At 39.7% G+C, this 23,978-nt stretch overlaps 1 protein-coding gene across 10 annotated transcripts in view; it reads left to right on the top strand.

Annotated features, from left to right (window-relative positions):
- Positions 1-20,791, top strand: part of Sbat (LSMD1 domain-containing protein Sbat) — a 49,532-nt gene extending 28,741 nt beyond the window's left edge. For 5 of the 10 annotated variants that reach the window (XR_011713369.1, XR_011713372.1, XR_011713371.1 and 2 more), the window contains exons 4-6: positions 536-650; positions 1,487-1,587; positions 20,366-20,791. Coding sequence is in view for 2 of the 10 variants with exons in the window: in XM_071667182.1 (XP_071523283.1) it covers positions 536-660 (125 nt within the window). In the remaining 8 variants the exon portion in view is untranslated. Of the gene's footprint in view, positions 1-535; positions 1,403-1,486; positions 1,588-9,894; positions 13,758-18,767 lie in introns of those variants that run through there. The other 5 variants (XR_011713370.1, XR_011713367.1, XR_011713366.1 and 2 more) reach the window with 5 other exon arrangements.
- The last annotated feature ends 3,187 nt before the right edge of the window (positions 20,792-23,978 follow it).

The raw sequence follows: 23,978 nt of genomic DNA, 5'->3' as shown, positions 1-23,978 counted from the left end.
ATATATATATATATATATGTATATATATATATTTTTTTTATTATTATTTTGCTTTGTCGCTGTCTCCCGCGTTTGCGAGGTAGCGCAAGGAAAAAGACGAAAGAAATGGCCCAACCCACCCCCATACACATGTATATACATACACGTCCTCACACGCAAATATACATACCTATACATCTCAATGTACACATATATATATATATACACACACAGACATATACATATATACACATGTACATAATTCATACTGTCTGCCTTTATTTATTCCCATCGCCACTATACCAGGAATAGATGATGGTTGATAGAATATCTAGGGGTGGATTATGGTGTCAGTATTAGTTGGCAGTTTAGTTAAGGATGAAAGCTTCACCTGAGATGTGTGAGGTGTTTCATTAATCATAGGGTTATCCCATTTTTGCTCTCTTTTTGGTTGGGAGAAATGCATTTGGCAACACTAGAGGTGTTCTTATTGATTTTTGTCATGTATAGATTATTTGGGTGCACAGCGAGATTTACTAGCCTGTACATATTTCAGAGGATGGACGAGAGGAAGAGCCACGAGTTTTGGGGTTAGCAATGATTCCTGGAAGGCATATTATTTCAATTTGTATTGATGAAGCTTCTCAACCACCTCAACCTCCCACAAACATGTACACGTAACATCTGGTATTGTAAATGAGAAAGTAGACTGCTGTTTTGAATGATTAAAAAAGCTGCATTTGAAGAGGGAAATGTTTCTTGCTTGAATTGCTTCTTTAATTTATTGAAGTAGAATATAATGACTTTTGTCCAGAAGCTTGACAGATGGTTTTAACATCCAGGAAGTGGAGAGCTGGATCAGTAATGGGTAATTCATCGCATTGATCAGTTCCCTAGAGAAATTGCATTTGAAGAGGGAAATGTTTCTTTAAGAATTGCTTCATTAATTTATTAAAGTAGAATATAATGGCTTTTGTCTAGAAGCTTGACAGATGGTTTTAACATCCAGGAAGTGGAGAGCTGGATCAATAATGGGTAATACATTACATTAATCAGTTTCCTAAAGAAATTGCAAAACCTTTATTACAAAACATGAATGGAATATATAAAGAAATGTCTGTCTGTGTACACTCCTGTGTTCTACTAATGTTTCTTTCATTATTAGTATCAGGCATTTCTTCTTTTTATTTGTAACATAACAGTATAAATTTATTTAGTAGGGACATATTTTATGTGCAAGTTGTGATTTTACTGTTCTTCATATTCTGCTTGGTAAAGTTGAGATAAATAATTTTTTTTCATTTACAAATTATACAATTATACAACATAATGATTAAAAACAAGTTCTCTACTGTCACCAGATTTCTTGAAGATGAATGTATGACTTACAATTAATAAATAGAAGTAGGATTATTGCTCAGTATTTCACCCTTTTGAATTACAATCCTCCAAAAATTGATGCTTCTAATATATACTTCTTGAAATATTTAATGTATTCTTATTGTAGAAATGTGATGCCATCATGCAGTAGATCATATTAGTGCCATTAAGGTCAACAACAAGTAGTGAAGAAAGATTTTAAGAGGATAAAATTGGATATATAGAATGGTAAGTGTTTTATCAAAAAAATTTTGATGCTAATGAGTTATTGGTTATGATGGATTTATCTGTCTCTCTTTATCTCTGACGCATGTTGACTCTGGAAGCTCCCACCTTGGCAGTGCTACCGGAAAAGAGTCTCCACTAATCTCTGTCCATACGTTCCTCCCTCACATACACCTTTCCACGCATTCTTCCACCATTTTCCTCCCTCCAGTACTCTTCCTCTCTCTTTCCCCATATTGCAAGTGATCTTCCTCTCACACCTACCCCTTTAAACTAACTTTTAAATGCTCTCCAGGTAAACTCCCCATTTTGCATTCTTTCCATGTACCAAAACCACCTCTCAGTATTACATTTCACCCACTATACCATTCTACAGTACCTTCACCCTTTATTCATTGCCATACTAAATCTCTCATACACCACCTCATTTCTTTCTTCATTCCATCTAGCCATACCACAAGCTCCTATCTAATAGCTCATTTCCAGAACTTAGATTCTTGACCTCTGTGATTCACTTCCTGTCCATGTTTCAGCAGCATAGGTCAGGGTTAGGAGGACTATGCTGTCACTTAATCCTTTCTTCACCTTCATACTTACACCTCTAACCTTCATTATTTTATTGAGAGACCCAGTGACTCTTCTACACTGTCCTACTTTCTCCTCTCTCCCTTATATCTTTTTCGTTATAACTAAACTTACCCAAGGTAGCACCCAAATACTTAAATACCTCTTCCAGTCTCTCTCCCCCCATATCTGTAACACAGATTAGTACACTTTCTTCTCTCACTATAAGGCTTTGCAAAATCTATGCTTTCACTCTTTTTCCTTTCAAACACCATTATTTTACTTTTATTCGCATTTACCTTCAATCACCTATGCTTACACAACATTGTAAAACACACTTACATCCTTTACTGTCAGCAAACAAGACAGCATCACCCACACATAGGCTTGTCACTAGCCACCATACCTCACCACCACACTCCATCTCTGCTTCTCTTTTCCTATTTTCACTTTAATTTCTTTTAGCACTCCATCTATCCTTGTATTAAAAAACCATGGTGACACCACAGAGCCCTGCCTCATACCCAAATATATACTGAAACTTTTGTTCAACTCTCCATCCACTCTTACACATGCATTTGCACCCCTATAGAAGGCTTTTATAGCATCCCGCAGCTGTCCCTCTATCCCATATCTCCTTAACACATCATATGCAGCATTCCATTTGATTCTGTCATATGCTTTCTCCAGATCCATGAAAGCTTCATGCAGCTTATCTGTGCTAGATAGTTTAACAGTCATTCTCAGTGGATTTATTTTCTTAACCATTTACACCTGGCTAGGGTTCTTAAGGGGTTTTCTTGATGTGTGTGTGGAGTATTTGTCAACCAACAAGCTGTGGACCAAAAGATGTTCAGTATTTTTAAAATTACATAAAGTGGATATTGAATGTTGGTCCAAGGAAAGTCTTTAATAAACAAGAATACTTACATTGGTTTGGTCATATTAGTATTTTTGCATATACTTTTAATTCATGCATTAGGTAAGAGCCTACTGAAGAGAACTGTGTTGAAGAAATGTATGGAAAATACAATCAACTGTATCATGTAGGTCAAATATGAATGTAAAGAATGTAATTACTGTACATCTAGTAGGTATTCGTGTATTATGAAGTAATTTTATTTCTCCCATCTATTTTCACTATTATTTTTCTGATTTTGTGAATAATTTTTAGTTCATGGGATAGATAGACTGTAGTGATGATAATTGTGTAAAAAAGCATATTTTTTTTTCGTACATATTCGCCATTTCCCACATTAGCTAAATAGCATCAAGAACAGATGGCTGAACCTCAGAGGAAAAAAATCTTCACTTGGCCCCCTTTTCTGTTTCTTCTTTTGGCAAAATAAAACAGGATGGGAGAATTTCCAGCTTCCTGCTCCAACCCCTTTTAGTCACCTTCTATGACATGCACGGAATACGTGAGCAGTATTCTTTCTCCCCAATCCCCAGGGATACATTATTATTTATTTTTTTCTATTATTATATTATTTTGCTTTGTCGCTGTCTCCCGCGTTAGCAAGGTAACGCAAGGAAACAGACGAAAGAAGGGCCCAACCCACTCACATACACATGTATATACATACACGTCCACACACGCAAATATACATACTTATACATCTCAACGTATACATATATATAACACACAGACATATACATATATACACTTGTACATAATTCATACTGTCTGCCTTTGTTCATTCCCATTGCCACCCCACCACACATGAAACAAGAACCCCCTCCCCCCCGCATGTGTGCAAGGTAGCGCTAGGAAAAGACAACAATTTTTTTTTCTTTTTTTTTTGCCGCTGTCTCCCGCATTTGCGAGGTAGCGCAAGGAAACAGACGAAAGAAATGGCCCAACCCACCCCCATACACATGTATATACATACGTCCACACACGCAAATATACATACCTACACAGCTTTCCATGGTTTACCCCAGACGCTTCACATGCCCTGATTCAATCCACTGACAGCACGTCAACCCCGGTATACCACATCGATCCAATTCACTCTATTCCTTGCCCTCCTTTCACCCTCCTGCATGTTCAGGCCCCGATCACACAAAATCTTTTTCACTCCATCTTTCCACCTCCAATTTGGTCTCCCACTTCTCCTCGTTCCCTCCACCTCCGACACATATATCCTCTTGGTCAATCTTTCCTCACTCATTCTCTCCATGTGCCCAAACCATTTCAAAACACCCTCTTCTGCTTTCTCAACCACGCTCTTTTTATTTCCACACATCTCTCTTACCCTTACGTTACTTACTCGATCAAACCACCTCACACCACACATTGTCCTCAAACATTTAATTTCCAACACATCCACCCTCCTCTGCACAACTCTATAGCCCATGCCTCGCAACTGTATAACATCGTTGGAACCATTATTCCTTCAAAAATACCCATTTTTGCTCTCTGAGATAATGTTCTCGCCTTCCACACATCCTTCAATGCTCCCAAAACCTTCGCCCCCCCACCCTGTGACTCACTTCAGCTTCCATGGTTCCATCCACAGCTAAATCCACTCCCAGATATCTAAAACACTTCACTTCCTCCAGTTTTTCTCCATTCAAACTTATCTTCCAATTAACTTGTCCTTCAACCCTACTGAACAACATTCCTCTTACTCACATTCACTCTCCACTTTCTCTCATACACTTTACCAAAGTCAGTCACCAACTTCTGCAGATTCTTACTGAATCAGCCACCAGCGCTGTATCATCAGCAAACAACAACTGACTCACTTCCCAAGCCCTCTCATCCACAACAGACTGCATACTTGCCCCTCTTTCCAAAACTTTTGCATTCACTTCCCTAACAACCCCATCCATGAACAAATTAAACAACTGGGTAGAAATTCAGTCTTGGAGGCATTAAACTTATCCAGATTATGTCTACCCCACTGAGATATCCTTTCCAAGTCTGAGTTTATCAAGGAAGCTGTGTCAAGACTAGATGCAGATTGAGTGAGAGAAGGAGCAGAATTGAAAGATGTGGATAAATGTGATGTTGAGTCATCAGTGTATAGATGCAGATTGAGTGAGAGAAGAAGGAGCAGAATTGAAAGATGTGGATAAATGTGATGTTGAGTCATCAGTGTATGAGTGCATTTGATTATTTGTGGGAGAGAGGAAATCATTGTAAAAAGGAGAAAAAGGGTAGGAGACAGGACAGAACCTTGAGGGACACCATTGTTGATGGAGAAAGGGGAGAAGGCTGATCGATCAACAACCACTGAGATAGATTGGGCTGAGTAGAAGCAAGATATGAAGGAGCAAAGTGAGGGAGGGAAGCCAAAAGAGGGAAGCTTTGAGATGAGACCCCAATACCACACCCTGTCAAAAGCTTTGGATATGTCAAGGGCAACTACATAAGACTCCCCAAAAACTTTCAGGGATGATGACCAGACATTAAGAAGACAGGAAAGACTGTCACAAGTGGATCTCGCCTTACAAAAGCTACACTGGTGAACAGAGAGAAAACTGATTTTTGAGGTGTTTAAGGATATGGAAGTTGAGGAGGGATTCAGAATTTGGAAATGGTAGATGTCAAAGCAACAGGACGATAGGTAGATGGGTCAGCATGGTCACCTTTCTTCAGGATGGGATTTATCGGTGCATGCTTTGAAGGAGAAGGAAAAGTTTTGATTTCAAACAGAAACAGAAGAGACAAGCAAGCACAAGTGCAAGTTCAGAAGCACACTCTTTCAGTACACAGGGATGGATGCCATCAAGACCATAAGTTTTGCTTGTGTCCAGAAAGAGAAGTGCATTTTGAACAGACCAAAAAGAGATTACAGGGTGGGGCATAGTATTAGTAAGAGGAGCATCAAGGGGTGAAAGAATGTTAGTCATCCAAAGTGGAGTTAGAAACAGGAATCAAAGAGAGTTGATTTATCTATAGTGCTTTCAGAATGGAAAAGTGAAGGAAAGGTAAAGTGACAGAAGTTGTTAGAGATGCCCTAAGGTAAAGACCTATCACTGAATGATAGGAAAGGTTATTGCATTTCCTTTGAAGAAAGTAATGCTTTGCCTGTTGGATAATGTGTTCACAATGATTTTGGGCAGAGATAAAAGCTGAATGGGAATCAAAGGAGAGAGACTTTTTCCAAGCTTATTATGCCTGATCCCTTGCCCAAAAGGCCTCAGAACAGGAACAGTTGAACCATGGAAGATGTGGTTGTTTAGAAAGAACTGGGGATAAATGATTCCATTCTGCAAGAATAACCCCTGCTATGTGTTTGGCAAAGAGAGAACATCACCACATGAGACAGTAATTTACACAAGGAAAGTCAGAAAAGAAGTTACACAAGTTATTCCAGTCAACTTTGTTGAAGTGCCAGTAATTATGCTTAGAAGGGGCTGCTGAAGCAGATGCTGTTGATATAGACACTTTATGAGAGTATGATCAGATGAACCAATTAGGGGCAAGATTGTGTGGTTACAACGGGATGGACTAGAGGTGAAAAATAGATCCAGAATATTAGGAGAGTGGTCTCAGTGGTCAGGATAATGGGTAGTGTTTGAGTTAATATGCTCTAAATCATTGAGAATGGAAAACATGAGGGCTTCAATCTCTCCACTATCCATGCAGGAGGAATTCAACCATTCCCTATGGTGAGCATTGAAGTCTATTCTCCATACCTGAGTCATGAAAAGTAAGAATAATACTTTGGTCATCCACGTGATCATCAGATGCCAAGGTGATATTATCAGAAAAGTTTCTTATGTAAGGAACTTTGAGGTAAGCGGAAAGAAGTTCTGCATTATGAATACTGCCATGCTTAGTAATAACCCATTACAGTGTGCTCGATTCAGACTTGTGCACTAACTCCAGAAAGTATCATTGCATACTCCAGTGTAAACATTTGGAACCAGCAACAATAGGTAAAAAGTGGCAAAAGCTTTCCATGATAACTTTATTTGTGATTGTAAGTGTACCATACCAGAAATACATTTGACTGTTTAAAGCACCAAGTTTAACACCAAGAGAATTGCAAATTATATAGTATCCACAAGCTTAACACCACACCAAACAACCCCACCAGTGATGGCCTTATTCGGAGACAATACAAAAATACTGGATACAATTTACCAAATGTTAAATCCTAATAGTAACAACCAGGACAAATTTGTTTCCATAGCTCAGAATGGAAAAAGGTGAGAACAAAGGAGGTAAGGGGAGTGGGGGAGGAATGGGATGTATTTAGGGAAGCAGTGATGGCTTGCGCAAAAGATGCTTGTGGCATGAGAAGCGTGGGAGGTGGGTTGATTAGAAAGGGTAGTAAGTGGTGGGATGAAGAAGTAAGATTATTAGTGAAAGAGAAGAGAGAGGCATATGGATGATTTTTGCAGGGAAAAAATGCAAATGAGTGGGAGATGTATAAAAGAAAGAGACAGGAGGTCAAGAGAAAGATGCAAGAGGAGAAAAAGAGGGCAAATGAGAGTTGGAGTGAGAGAGTATCATTAAATTTTAGGGAGAATAAAAAGATGTTCTGGAAGGAGGTAAATAAAGTGCGTAAGACAAGGGAGCAAATGGGAACTTCAGTGAAGGGGGCTAAAGGGGAGGTGATAACAAGTAGTGGTGATGTGAGAAGGAGATGGAGTGAGTATTTTGAAGGTTTGTTGAATGTGTTTGATGATAGAGTGGCAGATATAGGGTGTTTTGGTCAAGGTGGTGTGCAAAGTGAGAGGGTTAGGGAAAATGATTCGATAAACAGAGAAGAGGTACTAAAAGCTTTGCGGAAGATGAAAGCCAGCAAGGCAGCAGGTTTGGATGGTATTGCAGTGGAATTTATTAAAAAAGGGGGTGACTGTATTGTTAACTGGTTAGTAAGGTTATTTAATGTATGTATGATTCATGGTGAGGTGCCTGAGGATTGGCGGAATGCGTGCATAGTGCCATTGTATAAAGGCAAAGGGGATAAGAGTGAGTGCTCAAATTACAGAGGTATAAGTTTGTTGAGTATTCCTGGTAAATTCTATGGGAGGGTATTGATTGAGAGGGTGAAGGCATGTACAGAGCATCAGATTGGGGAATAGCAGTGTGGTTTCAGAAGTGGTAGAGGATGTGTGGATCAGGTGTTTGCTTTGAAGAATGTATGTGAGAAATACTTAGAAAAGCAAATGGATTTGTATGTAGCATTTATGGATCTGGAGAAGGCATATGATAGAGTTGATAGAGATGCTCTGTGGAAGGTATAAAGAATATATGGTGTGGGAGGCAAGTTGTTAGAAGCAGTGAAAAGTGTTTATCGAGGATGTAAGGCATGTGTACGTGTAGGAAGAGAGGAAAGTGATTGGTTCTCAGTGAATGTAGGTTTGCGGCAGGGGTGTGTGATGTCTCCATGGTTGTTTAATTTGTTTATGGATGGGGTTGTTAGGGAGGTGAATGCAAGAGTTTTGGAAAGAGGGGCAAGTATGCAGTCAGTTGGGGATGAGAGAGCTTGGGAAGTGAGTCAGTTGTTGTTCGCTGATGATACAGCGCTGGTGGCTGATTCATGTGAGAAACTGCAGAAGCTGGTGACTGAGTTTGGTAAAGTGTGTGAAAGAAGAAAGTTAAGAGTAAATGTGAATAAGAGCAAGGTTATTAGGTACAGTAGGGTTGAGGGTCAAGTCAATTGGGAGGTAAATTTGAATGGAGAAAAACTGGAGGAAGTAAAGTGTTTTAGATATCTGGGAGTGGATCTGGCAGCGGATGGAACCATGGAAGCGGAAGTGAATCATAGGGTGGGGGAGGCGGCGAAAATCCTGGGAGCCTTGAAGAATGTGTGGAAGTCGAGAACATTATCTCGGAAAGCAAAAATGCGTATGTTTGAAGGAATAGTGGTTCCAACAATGTTGTATGGTTGCGAGGCGTGGGCTATGGATAGAGTAGTGCGCAGGAGGGTGGATGTGCTGGAAATGAGATGTTTGAGGACAATATGTGGTGTGAGGTGGTTTGATCGAGTAAGTAATGTAAGGGTAAGAGAGATGTGTGGAAATAAGAAGAGCGTGGTTGAGAGAGCAGAAGAGGGTGTTTTGAAATGGTTTGGGCACATGGAGAGAATGAATGAGGAAAGATTGACCAAGAGGATATATGTGTCGGAGGTGGAGGGAACGAGGAGAAGCGGGAGACCAAATTGGAGGTGGAAAGATGGAGTGAAAAGATTTTGAGTGATCGGGGCCTGAGCATGCAGGAGGGTGAAAGGCGGGCAAGGAATAGAGTGAATTGGATCGATGTGGTATACTGGGGTCGACGTGCTGTCAATGGATTGAATCAGGGCATGTGAAGCGTCTAGGGTAAACCATGTAAAGTTTTGTGGGGCCTGGATGGGGAAAGGGAGCTGTGGTTTCGGGTATTATTGCATGACAGCTAGAGACTGAGTGTGAACGAATGGGGCCTTTGTTGTCCTTTCCTAGCACTACCTCGCACACATGAGGGGGAGGGGGATGTTATTCCATGTGTGGCGGGGTGGCGATGGGAATGAATAAAGGCAGACTGTGAATTGTGTGCACGTGTATATATGTATATGCCTGTGTGTGTATATATATGTGTACACTGAGATGTATGGGTATGTATATTTGCGTGTGGGGACGTGTATGTATATACATGTGTATGGGGGTGGGTTGGGCCATTTCTTTCGTCTGTTTCCTTGCACTACCTCGCAAACGCGGGAGACAGCGACAAAGCAAAATAAATGATAAAAAATAAATATATAAGGTCAAATAACAATTAATTCTGTGATTTGTTTCCATTAGGGACTCACTGCATTCCATGCTTTATGGCACTGAAATAAACTACCTTATGATTTATTATACTGAAAACAGCAACCTGTGTATAACTTGGATGAATATATCAAGAATAGACTAATCCAACAGAACACACACATTAAGAAGTGCAAAGGAGTTCCTGCACAAGGCAAATTTAAACATGGTAAAGGAGCAATATCAATCTTGAAGGTGAGTGAAGTCAGTGTAGGACAACTAGCTATTGAAAAGATCCAGGAACAGGCTGGTCCAATGCCAAAGTTCAGTCAAAAATTTTGTGGTTCATTTATTCTGGTTGATCTGGATGAAAAGTTACATGGTTAAAAAATTATGCTAGAACACACAGTGAGGGGGAAGATGTGATTGGAGCATGTTCATCATTTAAAAATATTGAGCTAAACAGATTTGAAATCACTATTCCCCATGACTGTTGATCCAGTTGATCTCCTTGCTTTGGTTCTGTCACCAAATGAGGATGACTTTAAGTTTATGTTTCCTTGTATTCCATCTCTCTTCTTCTCTTCCACTGCCTTGATCTTGAGATCAAGGGCCACATACCTGGCTTCAGGTGTGGAAATAAGTGATAGCCATGGTGAAGCTTGATTGGTAGTTTGCTCAACATTACAGGAAATTTCTTCGGTACATCTCATGCTTAGTGAATTGAAGATTAATAGAAGAACTTCATAAACATAAGAGTTGTCATTCATGTGTAATTAAAATGCCACATTCTTCTATGAATGTGGGTCCTCAGTTGTCTTATCATACATATGACATCTCTGTTGAGCTCATCTACAGCCACTTCCAGTCATATGTGGGCAGTAAGGCATGGAAGTAGAAGAGGGCAAGATCCAAGTGTTCATGGATAAAGTGATAGTTGCACTCAATTTCTACCAATGGTCATTATTTGCTCAAATCCAAATGATGAGACCCTAGTCGAAAGGTCTGGTTTTTCAGATGGACACAGTTTTAGGACAATGCCCTTACCAACACGAGCACAGCCATATGTGGGCAGTAAGGCATGGAATCTTAAGTAGAAGAAGACAAGATCCAAGTGCTCATGGATAAAGTGATGGTTGCACTCACCTTCTACCTATGGTCATTATTTGCTCAAATCCAAATGATAAGACCCTAGTTGAAAGGTCTGGTTGTGCAGATGGACACAGTTTTAGGACAATGCCCTCACCAATACCAGCACAGCCATTACCTTAAAGTCAGCCTAGCAGCGGAAGGTAAAACAAATATACTTAAAACTTTTTAACAACTTACATCATCAATGCACGAGACCGGGTTATAGTGATGGTTGATTTGAATGCAAAGGTGAGTAATGTGGCAGTTGAGGGAATAATTGGTATACATGGGGTGTTCAGTGTTGTAAATGGAAATGGTGAAGAGCTTGTAGATTTATGTGCTGAAAAAGGACTGATAATTGGGAATACCTGGTTTAAAAAGCGAGATATACATAAGTATACTTATGTAAGTAGGAGAGATGGCCAGAGAGCATTATTGGATTACGTGTTAATTGACAGGCGCGCGAAAGAGAGACTTTTGGATGTTAATGTGCTGAGAGGTGCAACTGGAGGGATGTCTGATCATTATCTTGTGGAGGCTAAGGTGAAGATTTGTAGGGGTTTTCAGAAAAGAAGAGTGAATGTTGGGGTGAAGAGGGTGGTGAGAGTAAGTGAGCTTGGGAAGGAGACTTGTGTGAGGAAGTACCAGGAGAGACTGAGTACAGAATGGAAAAAGGTGAGAACAATGGAAGTAAGGGGAGTGGGGGAGGAATGGGATGTATTTAGGGAATCAGTGATGGATTGCACAAAAGATGCTTGTGGCATGAGAAGTGTGGGAGGTGGGTTGATTAGAAAGGGTAGTGAGTGGTAGGATGGAGAAGTAAGATTATTAGTGAAAGAGAAGAGAGAGGCATTTGGATGATTTTTGCAGGGAAAAAATGCAAATGAGTGGGAGATGTATAAAAGAAAGAGACAGGAGGTCAAGAGAAAGGTGCAAGAGGTGAAAAAGAGGGCAAATGAGAGTTGGAGTGAGAGAGTATCATTAAATTTTATGGAGGATAAAAAGATGTTCTGGAAGGAGGTAAATAAAGTGCGTAAGACAAGGGAGCAAATGGGAACTTCAGTGAAGGGGGCTAATGGAGAGGTGATAACAAGTAGTGGTGATGTGAGAAGGAGATGGAGTGAGTATTTTGAAGGTTTGTTTAATGTGTTTGATGATAGAGTGGCAGATATAGGGTGTTTTGGTCGAGGTGTTGTGCAGAGTGAGAGGGTTAGGGAAAATGATTTGGTAAACAGAGAAGAGGTAGTAAAAGCTTTGCGGAAGATGAAAGCCAGCAAGGCAGCAGGTTTGGATGGTATTGCAGTTGAATTTATTAAAAAAGGGGGTGACTGTATTGTTGACTGGTTGGTAAGGTTATTTTATGTATGTATGACTCATGGTGAGGTGCCTGAGGATTGGCGGAATGCGTGCATAGTGCCATTGTACAAAGGCAAAGGGGATAAGAGTGAGTGCTCAAATTACAGAGGTATAATTTTGTTGAGTATTCCTGGTAAATTATATGGGAAGGTATCGATTGAGAGGGTGAAGGCATGTACAGAGCATCAGATTGGGGAAGAGCAGTGTGGTTTCAGAAGTGGTAGAGGATGTGTGGATCAGGTGTTTGCTTTGAAGAATGTATGTGTGAAATACTTAGAAAAGCAAATGGATTTGTATGTAGCATTTATGGATCTGGAGAAGGCATATGATAGAGTTGATAGAGATGCTCTGTGGAAGGTATTAAGAATATACGGTGTGGGAGGCAAGTTGTTAGAAGCAGTGAAAAGTTTTTATCGAGGATGTAAGGCATGTGTACGTGTAGGAAGAGAGGAAAGTGATTGGTTCTCAGTGAATGTATCGTTTGCGGCAGGGGTGTGTGATGTCTCCATGGTTGTTTAATTTGTCTATGGATGGGGTTGTTAGGGAGGTGAATGCAAGAGTTTTGGAAAGAGGGGCAAGTATGAAGCCTGTTGGGGATGAGAGAGCTTGGGAAGTGAGTCAGTTGTTGTTCGCTGATGATACAGCGCTGGTGGCTGATTCATGTGAGAAACTGCAGAAGCTGGTGACTGAGTTTGGTAAAGTGTGTGAAAGAAGAAAGTTAAGAGTAAATGTGAATAAGAGCAAGGTTATTAGGTACAGTAGGGTTGAGGGTCAAGTCAATTGGGAGGTGAGTTTGAATGGAGAAAAACTGGAGGAAGTGAAGAGTTTTAGATATCTGGGAGTGGATCTGGCAGCGGATGGAACCATGGAAGCGGAAGTGGATCATAGGGTGGGGGAGGGGGCGAAAATTCTGGGAGCCTTGAAGAATGTGTGGAAGTCGAGAACATTATCTCGGAAAGCAAAAATGGGTATGTTTGAAGGAATAGTGGTTCCAACAATGTTGTATGGTTGCGAGGCGTGGGCTATGGATAGAGTTGTGCGCAGGAGGATAGTGTGCTGGAAATGAGATGTTTGAGGACAATGTATGGTGTGAGGTGGTTTGATCGAGTAAGTAACGTAAGGGTGAGAGAGATGTGTGGAAATAAAAAGAGCGTGGTTGAGAGAGCAGAAGAAGGTGTTTTGAAATGGTTTGGGCACATGGAGAGAATGAGTGAGGAAAGATTGACCAAGAGGATATATGTGTCGGAGGTGGAGGGAACGAGGAGAAGAGGGAGACCAAATTGGAGGTGGAAAGATGGAGTGAAAAAGATTTTGTGTGATCGGGGCCTGAACATGCAGGAGGGTGAAAGGAAGGCAAGGAATAGAGTGAATTGGAGCGATGTGGTATACCAGGGTTGACGTGCTGTCAGTGGATTGAATCTAGGCATGTGAAGCGTCTGGGGTAAACCATGGAAAGGATGGCGGGGGATTGTTCGGGTGTGGGGGGATAAATGGTGCCGAGTTGGTGATTGGTGGGGGGCTGGGATGTTTATTTCCATGTGTGGCGGGGTGGCGATGGGAATGAATAAAGGCAGACTGTGAATTGTGTGCACGTGTATATATGTATATGCCTGTGTGTGTATATATATGTGTACACTGAGATGTATGGGTATGTATATTTGCGTGTGGGGACGTGTATGTATATACATGTGTATGGGGGTGGGTTGGGCCATTTCTTTCGTCTGTTTCCTTGCACTACCTCGCAAACGCGGGAGACAGCGACAAAGCAAAATAAATGATAAAAAATAAATATATAAGGTCAAATAACAATTAATTCTGTGATTTGTTTCCATTAGGGACTCACTGCATTCCATGCTTTATGGCACTGAAATAAACTACCTTATGATTTATTATACTGAAAACAGCAACCTGTGTATAACTTGGATGAATATATCAAGAATAGACTAATCCAACAGAACACACACATTAAGAAGTGCAAAGGAGTTCCTGCACAAGGCAAATTTAAACATGGTAAAGGAGCAATATCAATCTTGAAGGTGAGTGAAGTCAGTGTAGGACAACTAGCTATTGAAAAGATCCAGGAACAGGCTGGTCCAATGCCAAAGTTCAGTCAAAAATTTTGTGGTTCATTTATTCTGGTTGATCTGGATGAAAAGTTACATGGTTAAAAAATTATGCTAGAACACACAGTGAGGGAAGATGTGATTGGAGCATGTTCATCATTTAAAAATATTGAGCTAAACAGATTTGAAATCACTATTCCCCATGACTGTTGATCCAGTTGATCTCCTTGCTTTGGTTCTGTCACCAAATGAGGATGACTTTAAGTTTATGTTTCCTTGTATTCCATCTCTCTTCTTCTCTTCCACTGCCTTGATCTTGAGATCAAGGGCCACATACCTGGCTTCAGGTGTGGAAATAAGTGATAGCCATGGTGAAGCTTGATTGGTAGTTTGCTCAACATTACAGGAAATTTCTTCGGTACATCTCATGCTTAGTGAATTGAAGATTAATAGAAGAACTTCATAAACATAAGAGTTGTCATTCATGTGTAATTAAAATGCCACATTCTTCTATGAATGTGGGTCCTCAGTTGTCTTATCATACATATGACATCTCTGTTGAGCTCATCTACAGCCACTTCCAGTCATATGTGGGCAGTAAGGCATGGAAGTAGAAGAGGCAAGATCCAAGTGTTCATGGATAAAGTGATAGTTGCACTCAATTTCTACCAATGGTCATTATTTGCTCAAATCCAAATGATGAGACCTAGTCGAAAGGTCTGGTTTTTCAGATGGACACAGTTTTAGGACAATGCCCTTACCAACACGAGCACAGCCATATGTGGGCAGTAAGGCATGGAAGTAGAAGAGGCAAGATCCAAGTGTTCATGGATAAAGTGATGGTTGCACTCACCTTCTACCTATGGTCATTATTTGCTCAAATCCAATGATAAGACCCTAGTTGAAAGGTCTGGTTGTGCAGATGGACACAGTTTTAGGACAATGCCCTCACCAATACAGCACAGCCATTACCTTAAAGTCAGCCTAGCAGCGGAAGGTAAAACAAATATACTTAAAACTTTTTAACAACTTACATCATCAATGCACGAGACCGGGTTATAGTGATGGTTGATTTGAATGCAAAGGTGAGTAATGTGGCAGTTGAGGGAATAATTGGTATACATGGGGTGTTCAGTGTTGTAAATGGAAATGGTGAAGAGCTTGTAGATTTATGTGCTGAAAAAGGACTGATAATTGGGAATACCTGGTTTAAAAAGCGAGATATACATACGTATTACTTTTGTAAGTATGGAGGATGGCAGAGAGCATTATTGGATTACGTGTTAATTGACAGGCGCGCGAAAGAGAGACTTTTGGATGTTAATGTGCTGAGAGGTGCAACTGGAGGGATGTCTGATCATTATCTTGTGGAGGCTAAGGTGAAGATTTGTAGGGGTTTTCAGAAAGAAGAGTGAATGTTGGGGTGAAGAGGTGGTGAGAGTAAGTGAGCTTGGGAAGGAGACTTGTGTGAGGAAGTACCAGGAGAGACTGAGTACAGAATGGAAAAAGGTGAGAACAATGGAAGTAAGGGGAGTGGGGGAGGAATGGGATGTATTTAGGGAATCAGTGATGGATTGCACAAAAGATGCTTGTGGCATGAGAAGTGTGGGAGGTGGGTTGATTAGAAAGGGTAGTGAGTGGTAGGATGGAGAAGTAAGATTATTAGTGAAAGAGAAGAGAGAGGCATTTGGATGATTTTTGCAGGGAAAAAATGCAAATGAGTGGGAGATGTATAAAAGAAAGAGACAGGAGGTCAAGAGAAAGGTGCAAGAGGTGAAAAAGAGGGCAAATGAGAGTTGGAGTGAGAGAGTATCATTAAATTTTATGGAGGATAAAAAGATGTTCTGGAAGGAGGTAAATAAAGTGCGTAAGACAAGGGAGCAAATGGGAACTTCAGTGAAGGGGGCTAATGGAGAGGTGATAACAAGTAGTGGTGATGTGAGAAGGAGATGGAGTGAGTATTTTGAAGGTTTGTTTAATGTGTTTGATGATAGAGTGGCAGATATAGGGTGTTTTGGTCGAGGTGTTGTGCAGAGTGAGAGGGTTAGGGAAAATGATTTGGTAAACAGAGAAGAGGTAGTAAAAGCTTTGCGGAAGATGAAAGCCAGCAAGGCAGCAGGTTTGGATGGTATTGCAGTTGAATTTATTAAAAAAGGGGGTGACTGTATTGTTGACTGGTTGGTAAGGTTATTTTATGTATGTATGACTCATGGTGAGGTGCCTGAGGATTGGCGGAATGCGTGCATAGTGCCATTGTACAAAGGCAAAGGGGATAAGAGTGAGTGCTCAAATTACAGAGGTATAATTTTGTTGAGTATTCCTGGTAAATTATATGGGAAGGTATCGATTGAGAGGGTGAAGGCATGTACAGAGCATCAGATTGGGGAAGAGCAGTGTGGTTTCAGAAGTGGTAGAGGATGTGTGGATCAGGTGTTTGCTTTGAAGAATGTATGTGTGAAATACTTAGAAAAGCAAATGGATTTGTATGTAGCATTTATGGATCTGGAGAAGGCATATGATAGAGTTGATAGAGATGCTCTGTGGAAGGTATTAAGAATATACGGTGTGGGAGGCAAGTTGTTAGAAGCAGTGAAAAGTTTTTATCGAGGATGTAAGGCATGTGTACGTGTAGGAAGAGAGGAAAGTGATTGGTTCTCAGTGAATGTATCGTTTGCGGCAGGGGTGTGTGATGTCTCCATGGTTGTTTAATTTGTCTATGGATGGGGTTGTTAGGGAGGTGAATGCAAGAGTTTTGGAAAGAGGGGCAAGTATGAAGCCTGTTGGGGATGAGAGAGCTTGGGAAGTGAGTCAGTTGTTGTTCGCTGATGATACAGCGCTGGTGGCTGATTCATGTGAGAAACTGCAGAAGCTGGTGACTGAGTTTGGTAAAGTGTGTGAAAGAAGAAAGTTAAGAGTAAATGTGAATAAGAGCAAGGTTATTAGGTACAGTAGGGTTGAGGGTCAAGTCAATTGGGAGGTGAGTTTGAATGGAGAAAAACTGGAGGAAGTGAAGAGTTTTAGATATCTGGGAGTGGATCTGGCAGCGGATGGAACCATGGAAGCGGAAGTGGATCATAGGGTGGGGGAGGGGGCGAAAATTCTGGGAGCCTTGAAGAATGTGTGGAAGTCGAGAACATTATCTCGGAAAGCAAAAATGGGTATGTTTGAAGGAATAGTGGTTCCAACAATGTTGTATGGTTGCGAGGCGTGGGCTATGGATAGAGTTGTGCGCAGGAGGATAGTGTGCTGGAAATGAGATGTTTGAGGACAATGTATGGTGTGAGGTGGTTTGATCGAGTAAGTAACGTAAGGGTGAGAGAGATGTGTGGAAATAAAAAGAGCGTGGTTGAGAGAGCAGAAGAAGGTGTTTTGAAATGGTTTGGGCACATGGAGAGAATGAGTGAGGAAAGATTGACCAAGAGGATATATGTGTCGGAGGTGGAGGGAACGAGGAGAAGAGGGAGACCAAATTGGAGGTGGAAAGATGGAGTGAAAAAGATTTTGTGTGATCGGGGCCTGAACATGCAGGAGGGTGAAAGGAAGGCAAGGAATAGAGTGAATTGGAGCGATGTGGTATACCAGGGTTGACGTGCTGTCAGTGGATTGAATCTAGGCATGTGAAGCGTCTGGGGTAAACCATGGAAAGCTGTGTAGGTATGTATATTTGCGTGTGTGGACGTATGTATATACATGTGTATGGGGGTGGGTTGGGCCATTTCTTTCGTCTGTTTCCTTGCGCTACCTCGCAAACGCGGGAGACAGCGACAAAGCAAAAAAAAAAAAAAAAAAAATCATCAATGACAGGGTGAATGGCATAGGCTGGGTTCACATGATACTGGAGATGGAATTTTAGGTAGCTTGTTCAAAAGTGCCACACACAAGGAGGTGCAGTCAGTTCAGGACAGTGCTAAAGAAGCATTTTCCCAAAAATTAATGAAATCACAGAAGCTGTCATTGGAATTACAATCGCCAAGCTGACCACTTGAGAGACATAAAAAAGGTACAATGCTTGGTGGCAATAGTTGCTGTGGTACTCGAAAAGATGGAGTATTTTGTGAATCTGTTTACTACATTCTTGTCAGGTTTACATTGGGCTAAAGAGGACAAGGTCGTCCCCACATTATTACCATTTAGCATGCTGTTGGATTTGTTGTCTAGAGCTAAGGAATGGTGGAATCTGTAGCCAGTATATGATGGAGAGTGGTACCCTTCTAGTTAATGTCTCATTTAACAGTAATTTTTGTTACACATATTATATCATACCTTCTCTCTTTCCTTAAGAACTCTCTACATGTAGCTGTTATTTATAAGATCTTTCCATAAGAACTCTCTACATGTAGCTGTTATTAATAAGAACTTTTTGTTTTGTTTTCAAAGGAAATGCCTTCAGTCACTAACTGAACCTTACAAGACGCATTCCATCAAAAGGGTATTAGTCAACTTAGACTCTGTCATGCCTACTTATTATTTTTCCAAGACATTTGTGAACTTGTTATTATCAAATTCTAGCCTTGTAGATAAATGCACATTTGTTGAAAAGAAAGAGCTTGTCCCACAGTATGCACATTTAAATCATGCCATGTATAAATACTTCCTTATCATGGAACTCCTGTCAGTTATGCACCAGGGTGGTGACACAGCTTCATCCTCTGCTTTAGGTTTATATACTTCATCTCACTATTGTAAAGATTCACCCACTACACAAGACCTTTGCATCATTTACACAAGAAAGATTCACTCACCATGTTGGGGTTAGTTTGCTGTTGTGGATCATATTATTGCTGAGGAACCTTCTAACACCATTTGGTTCTACCCTTGTGCTGACATTCTGAATTTTTCATTCCTGTTTTTTCAACAATGTCAGACTTAGTGATTACTTTGTTATGATTCTTGGAGTCATGTGAGCTGTAAAGTCTCTCACCCAGAAGCATGTAGCTGACCTTATCCAGGATGACAAATGAAATAAAGCATAATCAGAATATTATAAACTTGCTTCAAGAATCATTCTTTCTCTTGCATCTCAACATCGTTATGAGTATGATTTTGTAATTGTTTCCATGTGTTCCTGTATCTTATTTTTGGTTTTGTTTTATTATATTAATCTTGTGTCTTATATAATTGCCATATAATGTATATTTAATGATAATTTACTTGATATTGACTGTTACATCTCCTTTATATACTTTGCATTTGTGGCATTCATTTGTATGATTTACAGAAGTTCCTTTGATTTTTCTGTACCTTTATAGATTATAATTTTTGGGCATGTTATTTTGAAAGGTATTATTATCCCTGGGGATAGGGGAGAAAGAATACTTCCCACGTATTCCCTGCGTGTCGTAGAAGGCGACTAAAAGGGGAGGGAGTGGGTGGCTGGAAATCCTCCCCTCTCATTTTTTTTTAATTTTCCAAAAGAAGGAACAGAGAAGGGGGCCAGGTGAGGATTTTCCCTCTAAGGCCCAGTCCTCTGTTCTTAACGCTACCTCGCAAATGCGGGAAATGGCGAATAGTATGAAAAAAAAAGAAAAAAAATTATTATTAGTGATGCATCAAGTGTAAACACAAAATTATTTTTGGTATGGCTTTATTGTAAAGAGTACAATCAAATTCAGAGACTGAATTCAAATGAGCCCACATTTTCATGCCTGTGGAAGTAGCGCACCTTGGACTTAAGGATAAGGAGCTCTTGGGTAACACTGTAACTTTTGTAGAAAGAGGTACTGGTTAACACCAGGATTCTATCTTAGAGAGATCTTGGGTTAATTACAGATAAAAAAGATGATGCATCATATGCTTTATTCTGTAATTATATGTACTATATTAGCTTCCATTTAACCTGGGAATAATAATCTTTCAATTTCATGATTAATTTAGCTCCTGATATATTTACCATAACAGCAATTATTACCATGGTTTTGACAAAATTTCTTTTCTTATTTACTCCTGTATTACTAGTAATTTTGTCCTGTTGTCAGTTTGTCTTGTGGGGTTCACCTGTGCACTTCTGTTGCCCTTTGGCTGGCCCTGACATCATTTTTGGCTGCCTGTCATGTCTCTCTGACCTATGTGCTGCAATCACTGCCTTCCATCATCATCCAGCATGGACGTTCATCTGTTGGCAACATACACTCTGGGTACACATCATGGTAGCCAACCAAGCTACTGTAGGTGATAATCTGTTGACCCCTGTTGTATAGTGGATGACTACTTCAGGCTAGAACCCATCGGTCAGCAGTGTTTGGATTAGGTGCAGGGCCAGCAGTAGCGGGCTCACCATAATGGTGTTGGACTTTATCTCAGCTGTGTGGAGTCATACAAAGGTAGTCAGTGACCATTAACTGTAAAAAGACAGTCAAGTTATTTCCTCAGTAAATCAACAAAGTCCATTGGAGTATTATTTCCCAACTTACACACTAGATTCAGACTTTACCACTGATACTTAAATGACTGTTTCTAGCATTAGCAAGGTAGCACAAGGAAACAGATGAAGAAAAACCCATCCACTCATTTGCTTCCCATGTATTCCTTGTATGTCGTAGAAGGTGACTAAAAGGGGAAGCAGTGGGGGACTGGAAATCCTCCCCTCTCATTTTTAATTTTCCAAAAGAAGGAACAGAGAAGAGAGCCAAGTGAGGATATTCCCTCAAAGGCTCAGTCCTCTGTTCTTAACGCTACCTCGCTAACGTGGGAAATGGAGAATAGTATGAAATATATATATATATTTTTTTTTCCTTGCTTTGTCGCTGTCTCCCGCGTTTGCGAGGTAGCGCATGGAAACAGACGAAAGAAATGGTCCAACCCACCCCCATACACATGTATATACATACGTCCACACACGCAAATATACATACCTACACAGCTTTCCATGGTTTACCCCAGACGCTTCACATGCATTGATTGAATCCACTGACAGCATGTCAACCCCGGTATACCACATCGATCCAATTCACTCTATTCCTTGCCCTCCTTTCACCCTCCTGCATGTTCAGGCCCCGATCACACATACTTTCCAAGATTTTTTCAAGTATAGACGTGTTTGAATATCTTATCTTTCAATTTTAAAACAAAAAGTTTTTGGAGCTAAAAATACCCTGAACTATTTTGGTACTTTTCTCAGAAAAAAAGGTTTCCTATAAAAACTAATCATGAGAAGTATTTTTCATGCTGTATACAAATCTGGTGTTAAAATGAAGTTTTGTCTTCATGACATTTGATTAAGCTATTAATTAAGATATTTTTTGCTCCCTTAGATTGCATTTACTGAGCACATATTGGTAACTGAGGGCATTATGATATGTTTTCCATGATTATTTTAAGTGTAGAAGTGTTTGAATACCATTTCTTTCAATTTTGAAACAAGGTTTTTTGGGCTAAAAAAAAAAAACCTGAACTATTACCTCCAATTTTTGCTATTTGTCTCAGAAAAGTAGATTTCCTTTAAAAACTTATCATAAGAAGTATTTTTCATGTTGAATACCAATAGGTTGTTAAAATATTGTTTAGTCGTCTTAATGACACTCAATATTAAGCTGTTAAATAATGTCAATTTTAAAGTATTTATGTTCCTTTGCATTGTATTTACTGTTTATGTATCGGTGACTCAGAGCATTATGATATATTTTCCATGATTATTTCAAGTATAGACGTGTTTGAATATCGTAGCGTTCATTTTAATACAAAAAGTTTTTGAGCTAAAAAATACCCTGAGCTATTACCTAAAACTTTTGCTATTTTTCTCAGAAAAATAGATTTTCTTTTAAAACTAATTATGAGGTATTTTTCATGCTGAATAAAATTCTGGTGTTAAAATGATGTTTAGTCATCATCATGACATTTAATTAACCTGTTTAAATTTTGAAACAAAAAGTTTTAGGAGCAAGAAATACCCTGAACTATTACCTACAATTTCTTAGAAAAAAAGAATTTCCTTTACAACCTCATTATAAGAAGTATTTTTTTATGCTGAATACAAATATGGTGTTAAAATAACGTTTAGTTCTCTTAATGACACAATTAAGCTGTTAAATGGTCTATTCTAAAATATTTCTGCTCCATTGCATTGTATCTAATGAGGTTGTATCGGTAAATGAGAGCATTATGATATATTTTCCATGATTATTTCAAGTATAGACGTGTTTGAATATCTTAGCTTTCATTTTGATACAAAAAGTATTTTGAGCTAAAGAAATACCCCTAATCATTCAGGGGCGTATGTTGGGGAAATTATAAACTGTTCAAAAAAGGGCCAAACTTAAATTTATATAAACTCTTAAAGACTTAAAAGTCAAAGACTTATTTGATGAAAATTGTAACGCAGAAGCGGTAATGCAACTGATAGTAGCAAAATATTACTATAGTTGAAAAGTAGGCGTTTCTTTTTTTATCTCACGGAACCAAACCATTAAAAACGTCAATCGGGTAGCGTATGTCAAAAAACAAACCTATTGAATGGCGCCTCCCCTTCATGTGGCGGCCATGGAACCTGCCCTACCTCCCGTGCCCTAGGAACATCACTGCGAAGTATGACCTATAGATAATGTTGAACTGAGGAGGGTGGATGTGCTGGAAATGAAATGCTTGAGGACAATATGTGGTGTGAGGTGGTTTGCTCGAGTAAGCAATGAAAGGGTAAGAGAGATGTGTTGAAATAAAGAGTGTGGTTGAGAGAGAAGAGGGCGCTTTTATATGAACACATGGATAGAATGAGATAGGAAAGATGACAAAGAGAATATATGTGTCGGAGGTAGAGGGAACAAGGAGAAGCGGGAGAGCAAATTGGAGGTGGAATGATGGAGTGAAAAAGACTTTGAGAGGCGTGCAAGGAATAGAGTAAATTGGAACGATGTGGTATACCAGGGTCGACGTTTTGTCAATGGACTGATCCAGGGAATGTGAAACGTCTGGGGTAAAACATTGAAAGGTCTGTGCAGATACTCGATCTAGTCATTTATCCTGACAATCATTTTCTTAAAGGAATCATTTTTACTCATTTTATCCAAAAGCGGGAAAAAGGTACTTATTTTCTCCAAAAGGAGGAAAAAGGTACTCCTTTTCTCCAAAAGTGGGACATTTTCGTGACTTAAAGTTCCGTTGGGACAGTGGGACATACAGTTTAAGGGTGGGACTTTTCGTTCTTTGAATTCATGGTTTATGAATGTCTTCCATCTTTGTTACAGTGTCTTCCAAGTGGTATATCCGTAGAATATACAAATTACGTGTATATTTTCAGATACGATTTGTAAGACGTCATCTTGTTCCAAAAACTGGATAATTAGTGTTGGAAAATTTCTTCCTTGATGGTAATCGTAACTACATTTTTCTTATGGTAATATTGTTCATGTCATTTTTTACATTTTAGAATAGCTTGCTAAAATTGTAACTGTCCAAGTTAAGAATAGATAACTGAGATATGTGCTGTTTAAAGCGCTGTCTTTCCTATGTATTTATGGGAAAATAAATGATAAGATACCCTGACAACTGAAACTTTTCGGATTTCTTCTGTATCTGATAGCTGGAATAGCATAGTAAGTTAGTAAGGCTTTTAGTCAATTCTTGAAAAAAATTCAAGTATTTACATAATGTGAAAAA

This window comes from Panulirus ornatus, chromosome 11, assembly GCF_036320965.1.
Source record: "Panulirus ornatus isolate Po-2019 chromosome 11, ASM3632096v1, whole genome shotgun sequence".
NCBI lineage: Eukaryota > Metazoa > Arthropoda > Malacostraca > Decapoda > Palinuridae > Panulirus > Panulirus ornatus.
Note: the sequence above shows the minus strand (reverse complement) of the source record. Positions and strands in the feature narration are given on the sequence as shown.